The sequence below is a fragment of the Phacochoerus africanus genome, chromosome 2 (assembly GCF_016906955.1).
Source record: "Phacochoerus africanus isolate WHEZ1 chromosome 2, ROS_Pafr_v1, whole genome shotgun sequence".
Taxonomy (NCBI): domain Eukaryota; kingdom Metazoa; phylum Chordata; class Mammalia; order Artiodactyla; family Suidae; genus Phacochoerus; species Phacochoerus africanus.
Window position 1 is genome coordinate 122,872,849 of NC_062545.1, and position 16,812 is coordinate 122,889,660.

The following is a 16,812-nucleotide window of genomic DNA, read 5'->3' on the forward strand; positions in this document are numbered from 1 at the left end:
TCTGGTGTATATGAGGTAAAAAGAAAACCCAGGGTACTCACCTTGGCTTCTTTCCTTGCATGCCAAGGTCCCTAATCAGCCTACCTTCATTTTTCTACCTTTCAAAGTCCTATATGTTTATTTTACATATAATGTCCAGTTTTTTGGTATACTTAGAGGGAAAAACAGGACAAGCACTTCTGTCTAATTTTGATGGTTCTATCCCTTGTACTCCACTTGATATAATTCTCCCAATTTACTAAAGTTTACTTAAAATGTTATTCTCTCATCAGTACCATGCCCAAAACTATTTCATACCTCCGGATTCATACAGTATGAAGTCCAAACTCATTTGGCTGCCATAAGATGACCTCAGCAAATACAGTGTTCCCACTGCTCCTACTATGAATCGTCCAATTAGGCTGGCAAGGCACTATTCTCTAAAAGTGTTTAAAACATCCCCACTTCTGCACCTTCTCTAATGTTCCCTATGCCTACAACCCTCGTCAACCTCCCTTCTAGCTATCTTAATCCTATCTAGTTTTAGGGTCTTATATCAATAAATCCTTATGTAATAAATAAAGCCTACAGTGAACCCCACAGTGATATTTATTGCCTCTGGACTTCTGTAATATTATTCCCTGTAGCTCCTCTTTGCATTCTGCCTTATACTTTAATAATTTATCTCTTTCATTTTACTGCAAACTCTTTGAAGGCAAAGATTATGTTTTATACTCCTTCATATCCTCTACATCACTTTATACAATGAGTGGCACATAGCAGATAATCAATAAATGCCTCTGGTGTGACCTACTTCTTTCTTTCTTTCTTTTTTTGGGGCCACACCAGCAGCATATGGAGGTTCCCAGGCTAGGAGTCCAAATCAGAGCTGTAGCAGCTAGCCTACACCACAGCCACAGCAAAACCGGATCCGAGCCGTGTCTGCAAACTATACCACAGCTCACAGCAATGCTGGATCCTGAACTCACTAAGTGAGGCCAGGGATCGAAACTATGTCCCCATGGTTACTGGTGAGATTCATTTCCACTGAGCCATGACGGTAACTCCTTATGTGATCTATTTCTTGATTTGACACTAAGGTAAGTCATGATAATGAAACTTTCACAAAAACACCGTTTAGAAAGTATTAAGACTGAAACACCGTAACCGATAAAAAATAGCTTTCTTTTCTTTTAATTCAATTAAAACACATCACTTGCTGATTAACAAAGTGCCAGATACTGGGGTATGCTGGCCAGTAAGACAGACACAGTCCCTGCCCTTATAAAGTTTATAATTTAAAATTCACATTATTAAACAATAAAATATTTATAGTAAGATTACTAGAGAATGCTCTGCCATTGATAAAATCAATGTAAGCTATAAACTGTATCAGTACAAATACGGGGGGAGGGGGAATGTACAACAATGGAAACATGAATAAAGGAAATAAACAAAACAACAGAAACTATAAGTTTCTGTGGCAAGGTGAAACACTGGACTGACAGCCTATAAAGAAACAAATTATTGGCATTGGTCCCAGCAGTCTTAATAAAAGAAGAATGTCCTAATGGAGAACATTAAAAAATATTTCCTCAGGTATACAGTATTTTCTAAATTGAAAGAAACAGGTAACAGTGGTTATCTCCAGGAGGGGGACTAGGTGGTAGGTGATGAGGGTCGAAGGGACACTTACTGTTCACTGTATACCCTTTTGTATCTTTTGAATTTTGAACCATGTGCATATATTACCTATTCAAAAAAATAAAAAAATTAAAGCTGAAATGTCAATTACCAAAGGAAAAAAAAAAAAACTTTTTTCAAGGAAAAGAAAAGCAGACTCTTAACTGATTTTACACTTTTTCTTAGCCAAAAAGCCAAGAAGCGATTCTTAACTGATTTTAAACAGAATTCCTTGAGAGCTTTTCAAACCCTTATTCTAGACCATGACTAGATCTCAAGCAAAACTTCTTATACTTTAGCTGTCTGCAAAGATTCTGACACTACTCGGGATTTTCTGACACTTCCTAGACAAATCACCTGCCTCAATAAGGATCCCCCTTATTTCTGGCGTCTAATTCTTCTCATTACATAGCAGGATCCTAGAAATTAACTATTCACTACACTATACACTCATAAGGGCAGAGCCTGTGTCTACCTTATTCTTCATCTCCCACACTTAGCATATGGAGAAATGCATAAATCAATCAGTTCCTCAATCTATACTTTACAAATCAAGTTACTGTTTTGTAGGCATTCAATAAATATTGGTTGAACAAATGAATAAGACACTCTTATTGCCTTACTTACCATTTATACAGGCAAAACATAAACCTATCCTTCGAAATTTACTATCGCTATTCATTACCATGTGCATTATCTTTCCCATGTTAGTCTTGTACATGCAATCCTTTCTTCTAATGCCTATTGCATTTTTGTCAAGCACTTTTATTAGAGTTAAATCAGTTTAGTTTCTGCCCTCTAGTCTGCCCTACACTACTACAACCATTGTTCTTTAAAGATCCACAATTTAACACTGTCTGAATGAACAAGTAATGCTCTTCATCCCCTACTCACAGTATTTTACCAGATTAAGAAACGACTTGTGATTTGAGTTAAATCTCTCAATACCTCTTCTGCTCTTCTCCAAAGCATGCAAAATTCAAACTGTTTTACTTCTACCTCTCTTTATTTTTTGGCCATGCCCACAGTATGCAGAAATTCCCAGGTCAGGGACTGAACCTGTGCCACAGCAGTGACCCAAGCCAGAGCAGTGACAAAACTGGATCCTTAACCCATTGAGCCACCTACTTCTATCATTTAAATGTCTCCAAATGTCCCAATTTCTTCAATGGAGCTTTCTCAGGCTGATCAATAAAGAACTAAGAACTCTTCCCTCTGGCTATTAAAACTGGAAGTTTTTTTTGGTTACTTTTTTCAGTTCTCCTTCCTCCTCCCCATCTTACTCTTGTCTCTTATCACTAAATTACCTTTTTAAATTGTATTTAATGTAAATAGCCAGTGTGTCTTCATAAAACAGAACATTACTCTACATCCATATATCCTTATTTGTACTGTACTCATCCTTCAGCTGTCTTCTTAAATACTACTTTTTTCAGAAAAGCCTTCCTTGTTCTCCCCCTCACCTAAGACTAGCTGCTATATTCTTCAAAATACCTTATAAGTCTCCACTGAAGCATTTATAGTACCTGTCCCATTCCATCTATCCAGGCTGTGAGCTCAATGAGAACTATTTTATTCACAGCCATATTCCAAGCATCTTGCACAGGGCTTGATAAAAAACAAAAACTTAAGATCTGGTGACTAGTTGACTAAATGCTTTATTTAAGAACTGTCTTCTTAAGTACAGAATAGATGAAGTGGGTTATTCTTCATAGTCAATTAGATGTTTGATGAACATTTTTAATAAAGAGACAATTTTTCTTTAAAAATTAAGTCTTAAAAAGATAGACAATTATAATGAATTTAGGTCAACTTGAAAACAATGCCATAGGCCCTGGTGGCCTAGTGGTTAAGGACCTGGCATTGTCACTGCTGTGGCTCAGGTTTCATCCCTAGCCCAGGAACTTCCACATGCTATGAGGGGAAGCCAAAAAAAAAAAAAAGTCATAATTTTAAATCATTTCTATTAGTTATTCAATGCTTCCAGTGAAAAATAATAACCCCAAAACTACCTTAAAATTAACATTTAAAATTATATTGGAATTTATACTTTCTAACACAGATTGAGCTAAAATGCTGAAAACCTTATTAGTCATTAACCAGCATTTACATGTTACCTACCATATGTGACATTGTGGTTTAACTCAGCTCTTCGTAAGGATTCATCAAGAACATCATACATTAATTCACTTGTCCTGTTTAAAAGATATTTTATTTGCAGTAGAATTATAGTATTATAACCCAATAAAACAGTTTTTCAAACTTCTCTCTTTAAAACTGAGGATCTACAGAAAAGAAGTGAAAGAAATTCATTTTATGAAGTTATAGGAATTTCACTTCTTAAAGATTCCATTTCTTTTTCATGAGTTTAACATTCTGCTTTATCAAAGTTTCCTAGTCAATGAAGAGGTAAGTCAATTAACTCTTTCCTCACCTGTACCTAGTTTACAAATCAGGTTTTTGTTTGGCTGAATATACTTTTATAATTCTCTTTATTACTACAGCAATACGTCACATATTCAGATTATTCCAGACAGTATATTATCTGTATTTTGAATACTTAGTTTTTAAAAAGTATTCAAATATCAGTCTTTCTTTGAGCAGCACTAGGTTCCTCAGAAAGAAAATTTTAACTTTCATTTATATTAAATAATATATGTATAACTGATTCAGTTTGCTGTACACCTGAAACTAACACAACGTTGTAAGTCAACTGAGCCTCAATAAAGTTTTTTAAAAATAAAATTAATTAATAAAATTATATTTTGTGTAACAGATTTGTACCATTCCTATGTCTTTACGGTCACTGATCACAATTACGGTAACTGGTTGGAGGCAGATACCATAACAGAAATGCAGTGCTTTATAGAGCCCCAGCACTCTGGAACCAAGACTTTTTTCCAAGGAGAAGTCCCCTCCAAGAAGCCAATATGAAAACTTTGGATTCTCAGCTTTTTTTTTTTTTTTGTATGTTTTATTAATTCAAAAAGCACCAGTGGAGCTCCCGCTGTGGTGCAATGGGATTGGCACTGGGATGTGGGTTCAATCCCAGGCCCAGCACAGTGGGTTAAGGATCTGGTGCTACCATAGCTGTGCCTTAGTTTACAGCTGTGGCTCAGATCTGATCCCTGGCCTGGCGGCTCCATTTACTGAGGGACAGCCAAAAACAAAAACACCATCAACATAGACTATAAACAAACAAAAAGATTAAAATAATCTGGGGCTACACAAATTATATATCATGTATGTTACATCCTTCTCAAAAAAGTCTTTTTTTTCAAATATACAGCTGCAAAATTCAATTTAAAGTACATGTACTTTTTTTAAAATTGAAGTATAGTTGATTTACAATATTATGTTAGTTTCAGGTATACAGCACAGTGATTTCAGATTCTTTTCCATGGTAAGTTATTACAAAATACTGAGTATAGCTCCCTGGGCTAATACAGTACATGTACTTTTATTCCATCTTAACTATTAAAGCAGAAATATCCAGTAAGAATCCAGAACCATATTCTAAATTCCTTCATTTTATTATGTAAGCATTTCTTCCACAGATAACCACCATATAGTAGACATTACAAATCCTTCCCTCCCAAAATTTAATACTACACTTATAGCATAGTTTCCCAATTTTAAAAGCCAATGTCTGGTATAAGAGTCATAATTAACCACATGAAATGTGGAAACATTTGCAGCCATGACTGAGCTAAACATTAATAAACTAAGAAGCAGAATGCTATAAAACACAAGAAAATATTCAAACAGTAGGTATAAAAGACCATAAATACTAGAGACTTTTCCAGTAAATTAATTTTTTTCAATTAAATATATTAGAATCCTGTTATAAAATAACCTAACATTTTTTACTCCGCCACAGTGAGCTATTCTTATCTTAAGAAACATACGTTAACAAAAAATCTTGTTAGCATTGGGACAACAAAAGAAAAAACATTCTAAATTTCCTTAACACTATAAAAGAGTTCCACTCTTCATGTAATTAAGCCTAATTTCTATTCGACTGAGTTCTCTGAACTCTATTCAACATTTTTGTATGCATTCGAAATTCATCCATGAAAAAAAGATAATGAATTAATTCACTAAATGCATCCAAAACTACTTCCTGACAACACATGATGGCATTAAATCTTCTTGGACCAGTGCGGTTTGAGTGCATTACTATGAAATCCGCAGTTTTGAAACGGAATTCCAGTGAACTCCAACTAGAGCTCCACAACAGGAAAAATATTTCTAATGTGTGTATATGCTCTATCACCTCCAGGTTTTCACCCTAGGTTTCAATTAAGGTTGAGATTCATCAACACAGAAAAAATAAAGATAGCAACACCAAGAGTGATACAGCCCAGGTAGTGCTCACCAAGAGCTCACTGAAGATGTGGATGCTGACATGACACTTAGGAGGCATTACTAGGAGCAAGGGCCTAGAGGACAATCCTTTAGTAAAGTGAGATTAAAAGATTAGCAGAATTAGCATATAAATGTACCTACTGCATAAAGCAGAACCATATCTCTAAAGTCAGAACCCAATTAATAATATTTTCTTAAGAAAGAAACACATCAGGGACTCAGCAATGGTCCTGGCTACTAGGGGTACTAAAATCTAGTTGGACTTGCCCTCAAACAATTCAGAAAAAAAATTTTAAATAAGAATAGTATGCGTGCACACATGCATATACAGGGAGAAAGAGAATGATAAAGCAAATATAAATGATTGATGAATCTACGTAGAGGGAGCTCCTGGTACTATTCCTGGAACTTTTCTGTAGGTATGAGAAACTAGCAAAATTAAAAGTTACAAAAAATATGTGTAACTGGAAAGACACCCATTAAAATGCAATGAAATTACTGCTTAAAAAAGAGTAATTCAGGAATCTCCTGGTGGCTCAGTCGATTAAGGATCCAGTGTTGCCACTAGTATGGCTCAGGCTGCTGCCATGGCAAAGGTTCAATCCCTGGCCTGTGAACTCCCACATGCCTAGGAATGGCCAAAAAGAGAGTAATTCAGACAAATTAACTTCTCCAACTACAGCAACAGGGTCAGCAAAATACATAGTCTGTTTGCTTAATCTGTCCAGATGTCTGTTTTTTGTATGTCTGCAGGCTAAGAATGGTTTTTACATTTTTAAATAGTTGAAAAAAAAACTCAAAAGAATAATATTTCATGATAAAGATTATATGAAATTCAAGTTTTTCTTTTGTTTTTGTTTGGGTTTGCTTTTCTTTTTTGGCTGCCCTGAAGCATATGGAGTTCCCATGCCAGGGATCAGATCCAAGCCGCAGCTACAGCAACGCCAGATCCTTTAACCCACTGTGCCAGGCCAGGATCAAATCTGCATCCTGGCACTGCAGAGATGCTGTTGCGCCACAGCAGGAACTCTGTGAAATTCAAATTTTAATGTCCATAAAAAGTTTTCTTGGAATGTGGCTGTACTCATTCATTTACATACTATCTATGGCTGTTGTTGAGCTATATGCAAAAGCAGAGTTAAATGGCTATAATACACAACGAATAGCTCACAAAGCCTAAAATATTTACTATCTGGTGTTTTACAAAAGTTTCTCAACTCCTAAACTAGAACAATTAAGAAAGTTTCACAGAAAATATGGAGCTTCAAATTATCTTTCACTAGAGTCAGATTTAGATAAGCAGAGAGCCAGGATTATCCCAGCAAACTGAATTTATATCCTTTTACAGTGGTTTACTTATCACTATTAAGTCAATTAAGTAGGGGGGGAAATAAGGTTCATCATGAAACCTCTAGATGACTGAAGCCTAAGACTACCAAATTAGAATAGTTTACCTTTGATCATCTTTTCCTAGAAGTCCAAGTATTCTCAGTAGCTGAATTTGTAACCATGGTGCTGGTACACTGTGGTAATTGAAATCTACTGGGAGCTTTCCTCCAACTACTTGCTTCAAAATGGTTACAAAACTCCCAGTCAAGTCTTTAAATGCAGATGAATTCTCCTACATCCAAAAAATAAAACAAAAAAACTTTCTGTTAATAATAACATCTTAAAACATACCTGATTGAAATACCATACAGACACTAAGGCATGCTCACTTCAAAGTTTCATGTTCACATTTAATGAAACAGCCCTCTAATTCGTATAATTTCTTCCACTATGAAACTCCCTCTGGCTACCAGGTTCAGAGGTAAATCACCCCCAAAAGCTTCCACCACTCCCTATTTACCCCCAAACGCAGTTTAATCACACTTCTGAAGTTCTATAATTATATCTTAGAACCTTTAATAGCTAATATCAGCAATTAAAGCAAAGTTTAAAAGATGTGGCATACTAAAAAAAAAGCATTAATACCTCCACTTTTGATGAAAATCAAGGCCTATGGGCAATCTCTGAACTTTGTTTGCAAAAAACTTCTCATGTAATTGCACTAAATGTGTTCCAGGTGGAAGAGCACAGCCAACATTACTCAGACATTCAAAACCCCCCAAATCAGTAAGCCTGCTTATTAAAAACTAATTAACCCTCTAGTATTTAAACATATTTATGATTCTGAATAACTGTGCCTTGATTATGTGACCAATCTCTTGGACTGGGGAAATTTTTTTCAAAATTTTTTTTCTTTTGGCCGCCTTTGCAGCATGAGGACATTCCTGGGCCAGGGAGAGAACCCATGCCACAGCTATAGACCAGGGCTACAGCAATGACAACACCAGATCTTTAACCTGCTGAGCCACGAGGGAACTCCCTCATTTTTTAAACTGAATAATAGTTGACATATGCTATGACATTATTTTCAGGTATAGAACATAGTGATTAGACATATATACATTATAAATTTATCACCAGTATAAGTCTAGTAACTATCTGTCTAGACTGGGAAAATTTAATTTAATACACATTTCTCAAAATGAAAGTTAGAGTCTTCACTGTAATTTTTATTATGTATCAAGGACAATTTTTGGAAGGGAAATAATAGCTCTTTCAAAGTTCAATAAATGTTAGGTGAAAAATAAGATTTAATATCAAATATCTATTTATGCCACACTATTTTGGAACATACAATGCATAAAAGTTAAGAAAACCTCCAGTTCTATCATTTTAAAATGATTTCAATAGAATGTTCCATTTCACTATGAGGTATGATGAAATCTCTCACAAACATATACGTAAGACACAAAGGGTTTCAGGCAATACACTGAGGTTGAATTAATGTAAACCCATATCATTATTTAGAAAAAAATTTTACCATACCATTCAACCCTCCTTCCTCCTCTAATACAGAGGGAATATATGGAGTCAACAGTGTAGTCTATGCCTTGCACATGCCCACCAGCTCTACTCATTTCCATAAGCTATTACATGCCTCCTATGAGGTTGTATACAAGGGAGTCACTGCTTAAAAAGCCATAATCAGCAAATTTCAACCACCTTCTAGAGCAACCATTTTTCCATGTTTTTTTTTTTTTTGTAACACAGAAAGACTTTAGGCATTAAAAAACAAACTAAATCTAAAATGTGTCTACAACTAACGCTATCAACAATGTGCAAAAATGGAGCTCCCGTCATGGCACAGTGGTTAACGAATCCAACTAGGAACCATGAGGTTGCAGGTTCGGTTCCTGCCCTTGCTCAGTGGGTTAACGATCCGGCGTTGCCGTGAGCTGTGCTGTAGGTTGCAAACGCGGCTCGGATCCCACGTTGCTGTGGCTCTGGCTTAGACTGGTGGCTACAGCTCTGATTAGACCCCTAGCCTAGGAATCTCCATATGCCGCGGAAGCGGCCCAAGAAATACCAAAAAAAAAAAAAAAAAAAAGCAATGTGCAAAAATGACTATTAAAAAGGTCAATAATACAAACTTAAAATGTTACTTAAGCATTTTACTGAAAAATCTGAGTTTCCTAATTCTATATTTTTCTAATGGTAGCTATTCAGTATCTGCTCAAATTTCCAACTTACCTTAATCATCCTTAAGTATATGTGCAAGGAAGCAGCCATGACTCCAACATCTCTGTCACAAAGTGCTTTCCGAAACTTAATATGGATATGCTGTACTTGATTAGGAGCAATGAGGTGGAATTTATATAATGCCAGAACAGCTTTTCTTCGTATAATCTCCCTAAAGATAAAAAATAAAATCTAAATAAACCATCCAGCTCTCCCCTGCCACCACCAAGTCACACAGTGGAGGCCTGAGTGCATTCAAGATTTGGCTCCACCTGTAACCCACTGCCACAGCCGAGGAAGGCATTGCTGAGGTGTAATGGATGCTAATACTGCTCTATAAGAGGGGCCGAAGACTGCTCTCATCCATAATGGCCTAGCACATGGAATTTGCAAAGCTGCCAAAGCCTTAAACAAGTACTAAGGCCATCTTTGTGTGCTTGCATTCAACTGCGATGAGCCTAATGTATGTCAAGCTGGTGGAGGCCCTCTGTGTTGAGCATCAGTTCAACCTGATTAAGGTCGATGACAAGAAACTAGGGGAATGGGTAGGCCTCTGTAAAACTGACAGAGAGGGAAAGCTCGTAGAGTGGTTGGTAGCAGTTGTGTGGTGGTTAAGGACTACTGCAGAGTCTCAGGCCAAGAAAGTTATCAAGGAGTACTTTAAATGCAAGAAATGATCAAATAACCCAAGTGGGTTTTTAAAAAAACACAAATAGGAGTTCCCGTCGTGGCACAGTGGTTAACGAATCCAACTAGGAACCATGAGGTTGCGGGTTCGATCCCTGGCCTTGCTCAGTGGGTTAACGATCTGGCGTTGCCGTGAGCTGTGGTGTAGGTTGCAAACTCGGTTCAGATCCCGAGTTGCTGTGTCTGTGGTGCAGGCCAGCGGCTACAGCTCCGATTTGACCCCTAGCCTGGGAAACTCCATATGCTATGGGAGCGGCCCTAGAAAAGGCAAAGAAAGACCAAAATAAATAAATAAATAAATAACCACACACACAAATAAACAATTAAACCATCTGAACTGACAGGCATTCAGTCTGAAAAGATTATGAACCAGCTCATTTAAAAATACTAGCTATTATCTTAATCTTTAAAAAAGAGAGAATTATATATTTATTATTAATTTTTTATTCTACTCTGCCGAACTATAGAAAGTGGTTATCTCAGAAGTTTCCATTGTAGCTCAGCGGTAACAAGCCCAACTAGTATCTATGGGAATGCCGGTTCGATCCCTGGTCTCACTCAGTGGGTTAAGGATCCAACGTTGCCATGAACTGTGGTATAGGTCACAGACTCGGCGTGGATCCCACACTGCTGTGGCTGTGGCATAGGCCAGCAGCTGTAGCTCCTATTCAACCCCTGGCCTGGGATCTTCTATATGCCTCACATGCAGCCCTGTAATGCAAAAAAAAAAAACAAAAACAAAAACAAAAAACAAAGTAGTCATCTCCAGTAAGTAAGACCTGAAGACACTTTAACTATCCATATTATATTATTTCTCTAGTTATAAATTTTTTTTGGTGACAAGGATATATTACTTTTGAAACCAGAACAAACCAAGAAAGATAAATTTTTTTTTTTTTGTCTTTTTGCTATTTCTTGGGCCGCTCCCATGGCATATGGAGGTTCCCAGGCTAGGGGTCTAATCGGAGCTGTAGCCACCGGCCTACGCCAGAGCCACAGCAACTCGGGATCTGAGCCACGTCTGCGACCTACACCACAGCTCACGGCAGTGCCGGATCCTTAACCCACTGAGCAAGGGCAGGGACCAAAGCCGCAACCTCATGGTTCCTAGTTAGATTCGTTAACCACTGCGCCACTATGGGAACTCCAAGATAAATTCTTTAATTCCCTAATTCCATTTTTGAAAGCCATATCTCTAGAAATTGGAAAATGAATCAACAGTTAAATTTAAATGAGTAAGAGGTAATTTCAGCTGGCAGTATTAAACAGTCTCTTTATTAATATTAAAAGAAGCTTTTCTTATTTCTTTTTTTATATCAAGGGCAAACATACTCTAAATATTTTAGGAGGGCAGGAAAGCATAAGGGAGACAAATTAAGATATTACTCCTCTCCTTGCCCAGCTGAAGTTTCAGAAACCTCATAACAGGAGTTCCCATCATGGCTCAGTGGTAACAAATCAGACTAGTATCCAGGAGGACGCAGGTTCAATCTCTGGCCCTACTTAGTGGGCTAAGGATTCAGCATTGCCATGAGCTGTGGTGTAGGCTGTAGAATCGGCTCAGAGCCCATGTTGCTGTGGCTGTGGTGTAGGCTGGCAGCTACAGCTCCAATTTGACCACTAGCCTGGGAACCTCCATACACAGGTATGGCCCTAAAAAGACAAAAAAATAAAAAAAATCATAACAATGAAGAAAAAAGTATACACAAACCTTGCACTTCATTTCTTTGTTTTTTAGCCATGCCCGAAGTATGTGGAAGTTCCCAGGCCAGGGATGGAACCTGTGCCACAGTGGCAACTTGAGCCATAGCAGTGACAATGCTGGATCCTTAACCCACTGGGCCACCAGGGAACTCCCTGCACATTTGTAACAGAAAATGTCAACTACACAAGAAGCAAAAATAAAAAGTTACTATCCCGTAAATATACTGTAGTTTCCAAGGAAGTATATCCCTTGTTTTTTTCTCATGCCTATTTTCACATAACATATCTGTAGACATGCTGGCAGTGCTCACAACAGCAGCAGTAATTACTTTTATGGTTCCTTAACATATATGTCTATAATCTAAAATCATAGAATCTCAAAACTGAGATTATTCAATACAATCTTCTGTGCTCTATCCAAGAATACCTCATGCAACCTACTATCTTCTAGGCAAACCATGTAATGATGGAAAATTCTTTTCATGGAGTTCCCGTCGTGGAGCAGTGGTTAATGAATCTGATTAGGAACCATGAGGTTGTGGGTTCAATCCCTGGCCTTGCTCAGTGGGTTAAGGATCCGGCATTGCCGTGAGCTGTGGCGTAGGTCACAGACATGGCTCGGATCCCGCGTTGCTGTGGCTCTGGCATAGGCCAGTGGCTACAGCTCCAATTAGACCCCTAGCCTGGGAGTCTCCATGTGCCGCAGGAGCGGCCCTAGAAAAGGCAAAAAGACCAAAAAAAAAAAAAAAAAAAGAAAGAAAATTCTTTTCACATAAAAGCAAAGCAGATTAACAAGAGATTTACCACCAGCATTAATACTATAGTGACAATAAACTACATTTCAATGTTTTGCTATTAAGTATTAACCAATATGACTTCTGGGAGATAGTAAGTAAAGGAGGTGAGGAAAAAGAACACAAACTCTGAACAAACTCAGGAATCCCTAGGTCTGGCCTAAAGTGGTGGTTATAAAATCAAAAAACCTAGATATGGGAGTTCCTGTTGTGGCTCAGCAGTTAGGAACCCAACTAGTATCTATGAGGATGTGGGTTTAATCCCTGGCCTCTCTCAGTGGATTAAGGATCTGGTGTTGCCATGAGCTGTGGTGTAAGTCACAGACATGGCTCAGATCTAGCATTGCTGTGGCTGGTATGTAGGATGGAAGCTGCAGCTCCAATTCGACCCCTAGCCCAGGAACTTCCATATGCCACAGCTGTGGCCCTAAAAAGCAAAAAAAAAAAAAAAAAAAAAAAAATTTGGATATGGGCTGTGGGTCTGGCATGCTGAAATAAAACCAGGGATTCAAAAGTTGAGTCCAAGATCTTCTTTATCTACTGGCCTATGTGGAGCTCTGTACCACAGTTCCATCTTTATCTTTTTACTTCACAGCATGGAGTTAGGTATAGCCATAACTGCAAAAGCAGAGTTTTGAAAAGTTTAAACTCTAGAAGAAAACAGGAAAAGCCAAGATTTGAAATTAGAGTAGATGTGAAGCAATAAGGAAAAAACTGAAAGCATTAAGAGGAAGCAACAAAGAAAAAATTTAATTTTCAGAAAGATTTTATACAAAGGGTAATTAAGTGTAGCTACCACAAAAAGTGGTGGTATGAAAAATTTTCATAAAAATATGCTCTGCTATGATCAGATCAATTTCTAATTACTAAGAAAGGCTAACATTTTATTTCCAATAATTAATTGTATATACCCTCATTTACTCTAAATATAGACCTGACATAAACAAAACATTATAACAAGTCTGAAAAATACATGAAGTTATTCTATTATTTTTAGTAAAAGCTATCATTTTACCTGGAAGATTAATGGTCCAAGATCTCTTAGAGCATACAAACCATAATACAAAATTTTATAATCTTAGAACACTAAAAATACCAACTTAAGGATACATCTCAAAGAAATATTATATGAATACAAAAAAAAAATTTATCAAAAATGTATATATAATTAAAATACTGCAATCACAAAGAAAAATGGCAAGTGACTTTAAACTTTTTCCTAGCTTTTAAAGGTTATGAAGTTAAGGAGCTTGGTCAAAAACAAAATAATTCCAAGTGTGGTGAAAAAGTTATCAAGTTAAGGAGCAAGTTCAAGAATCTTAAAAGATTAGCAGAATATAAGTTAAAGTTTACTTGGATATCTTCTGCTATAAAATAGAATTTGAAAGCTGCAGTTTTAATAAAAAAAATTATCCCCAGTACACTGAAGTTCTGTATCCATAGCATTTGAACCATTTCCAAACGTGTTTCATTATTTCACTTTATCCTCACAACAACTCTGTGAGATCTAAGGAGCTTCAACCAACCCCATATAGCCAAGGGAAAAACAGGACCACTGCTGTTTAGGGGCAGAAGTGGGAAGAGAGCCAAGGATTCTTGATATTAAGCCTGTCTCTAAGTTTAACTTTAGAAAGCTGACAAACACTTTTCTAAACCCACATAAAAATAAAGAACGATGCTATCAGGGATTTCTGCATTACACCTTTCTGCATTACAAAGTATACCCTGGCTGCATTAAGTTATAATAAGTTTTCTGAGTATAAATTTATCTTTTGACATATATAGTGTAGACATCTATCCAAAAGGAATTTACTTACTTAGAATGTTGAAGTTTATCTTCTATTAGTGGAAGAACAGCTGGAATCATTTCTCGAGGGAAAATCTGGCTGACGATAGTAAGTGCCATACATACTTCCACCAGGTTAGTGCTCTGCAAGTCCTAACATAATTATTAAGCAAAGAAAACATCAATTGCAAATTCTGAAACTACAGATAGTGAGTTCAATATTGCAATGGTCCTACACACTACATAACAGTTTTCTACCACATTTTTTTTTCTTTTTTACAGCTGTACCTGCAGCATATGAAAGTTCCTGGGCCAGAGGCTGAAGAGGAGCTGCAGCTGCAGGCATACACCAGTCATGGTAACACCAGATCTGAGCCACAGCTTGCGGCAACACCGGATCCTTAACCCACTGAGTGAGATCAGGGATCAAACAAAATTCTCATGGATACTATATCAGTTCTTAACCCAATGAGCCACAACAGGAACTCCTCTACTAACTTGATTAATTGTACACTTAGGCTTATCTCGTATTTTATGACTATCCCTGTTTCATTTGCCTTAATAGTCAACAGATAAAGATAGCCCAAAAGCAACCGATCTAAAGGAAATTGTATTTCTGTTCTGACACTGCCAAAGTAGTTTCCTTTATTATAGCCTTTAAAACTTTTCTAAACTAGTAACAATTTTATGAATTTTTCTTGTTAATCATTAATATAAGTAGAATTTAAAAGGAAGCAATTCTTGAATATATACAATAAAACACATGCATTATACATACTTCCATAAGCACAAAGTTTATAAGCCATACTAACAGAACCTGAAAATATGTTTTTGAAAGTTTGTAAAAGTTTAAGCTACTAATACCTTAAGAGTATATAACTTAAAATTCAGAAAGTACTACACACACACACACACACACACACACACACTCACCTAACAAAAGACAGACACATGATAAACATGAAAAAGCTCAACGATTCAATTATGCTTCATTACCAATTTTGCTTAAAAGGAAAAAATGTGAGTGTGGATTAAATTGTGTTTTTATTATCTGTACATTTTGGTTAGACAATTATACTCTATTCTCCTTTAAAATGACCTAGGATTTAAAATACTTCAATTACTCAGTTTATATCATATCCCTTTAGAATAGATCCTAGAGAAAAAGACATAGCATGGAAAGGGCATCTAACTAAGAGTCTGGAGACTGAATTATAATTCCAACTCTGAACTTTTATTTGTATTTCTTTTTCTAAAGTATAGCTATACTGTAGTAGTATAGCACAGTGATTTAGTATCTTTGCAGATTAAACTCCATTATAAGTTATTACAAGATAACGGGTATCCCTGTGCTACACTTGTTGCTTATCTATTTTATACACAATAGTTTGTTATCTCTTAATCCTATACTATTTTGTCCCTTCCTTCATTTCTATCCCTCTGGTAACTACAAGTTTGTTTTCTGTTTTGCATAAACATTCATTTGTATTGTTTTTTAGATTCTACATATAAGTAATATCATATAGTATTTGTCTTCCTCTGATCTATTTCACTAAGAATAACATCCTCTAGGTCCTTCCATATTGTTACAAATGGCAGTACTTCATTCTTTTTTATGATGAGAAATATTCCATTGTATATACCATGTCTTCTTCATCCAATTGTCTGTTGATGGGCACCTGGGTTCCTTCCATTTCTTGGCTACTGTAAAGAATGCTGCTATGAACACTGGAATTATATATCTTTTTGAATTACTGTCTCATTTCCAGATATATATATCCACGAGTGGAAATGCTGCATCATACATATTTCTATTTTTAAGGAAACTTCATACTGTTTTCCATGGTAGCTGACCAATTTACATTCCCACCAATAGTATAAGGGTTCCCTTTTCTCCACATTCTCACCAACATTTGTTACTTACAGACTTTTTGATGATGGCCATACTTAACAGGTATAAAGTGATACCTCATTGTGGTTTTGATCCACATTTCTCTAGTAATTAGCAATGCTGCACATCTCTTCATATGCCTGTTAGCCATCTACATGTCTTCTCTGGAAAAATGCCTACTCCAGTCTTCTCCCCACTTTTTTTTGGTCTTTTTAGGGCTGCACTTGGCATGTGGAGGTTCCCAGGATAGGGGTCAAATTGGAGCTATAGCTGCTGGCCTACGCCACAGCAACACGGGATCCAAGCCTCCTCTAGGACCTACACCACAGCTCACTGGCAACAGCAGATCCTTA

The 16,812-nt window shown here is 36.7% G+C and overlaps 1 protein-coding gene and 1 pseudogene across 4 annotated transcripts in view; one reads left to right on the forward strand and one right to left on the reverse strand.

Moving 5' to 3' along the window:
* AP4E1 (adaptor related protein complex 4 subunit epsilon 1) overlaps nucleotides 1-16,812 on the reverse strand; it is a 64,727-nt gene that overhangs the window by 37,887 nt on the left and 10,028 nt on the right. For all 4 annotated transcript variants that reach the window (XM_047766354.1, XM_047766355.1, XM_047766357.1 and 1 more), the window contains exons 5-8: nucleotides 14,600-14,721; nucleotides 9,610-9,769; nucleotides 7,485-7,651; nucleotides 3,784-3,857 (exon numbers count right to left, since the gene is read on the reverse strand). In XM_047766354.1, coding sequence (XP_047622310.1) covers nucleotides 3,784-3,857; nucleotides 7,485-7,651; nucleotides 9,610-9,769; nucleotides 14,600-14,721 — 523 coding nt within the window. The remainder of the gene's footprint in view (nucleotides 1-3,783; nucleotides 3,858-7,484; nucleotides 7,652-9,609; nucleotides 9,770-14,599; nucleotides 14,722-16,812) is intronic.
* Nucleotides 9,894-10,274, forward strand: LOC125119422 (40S ribosomal protein S12-like; annotated as a pseudogene).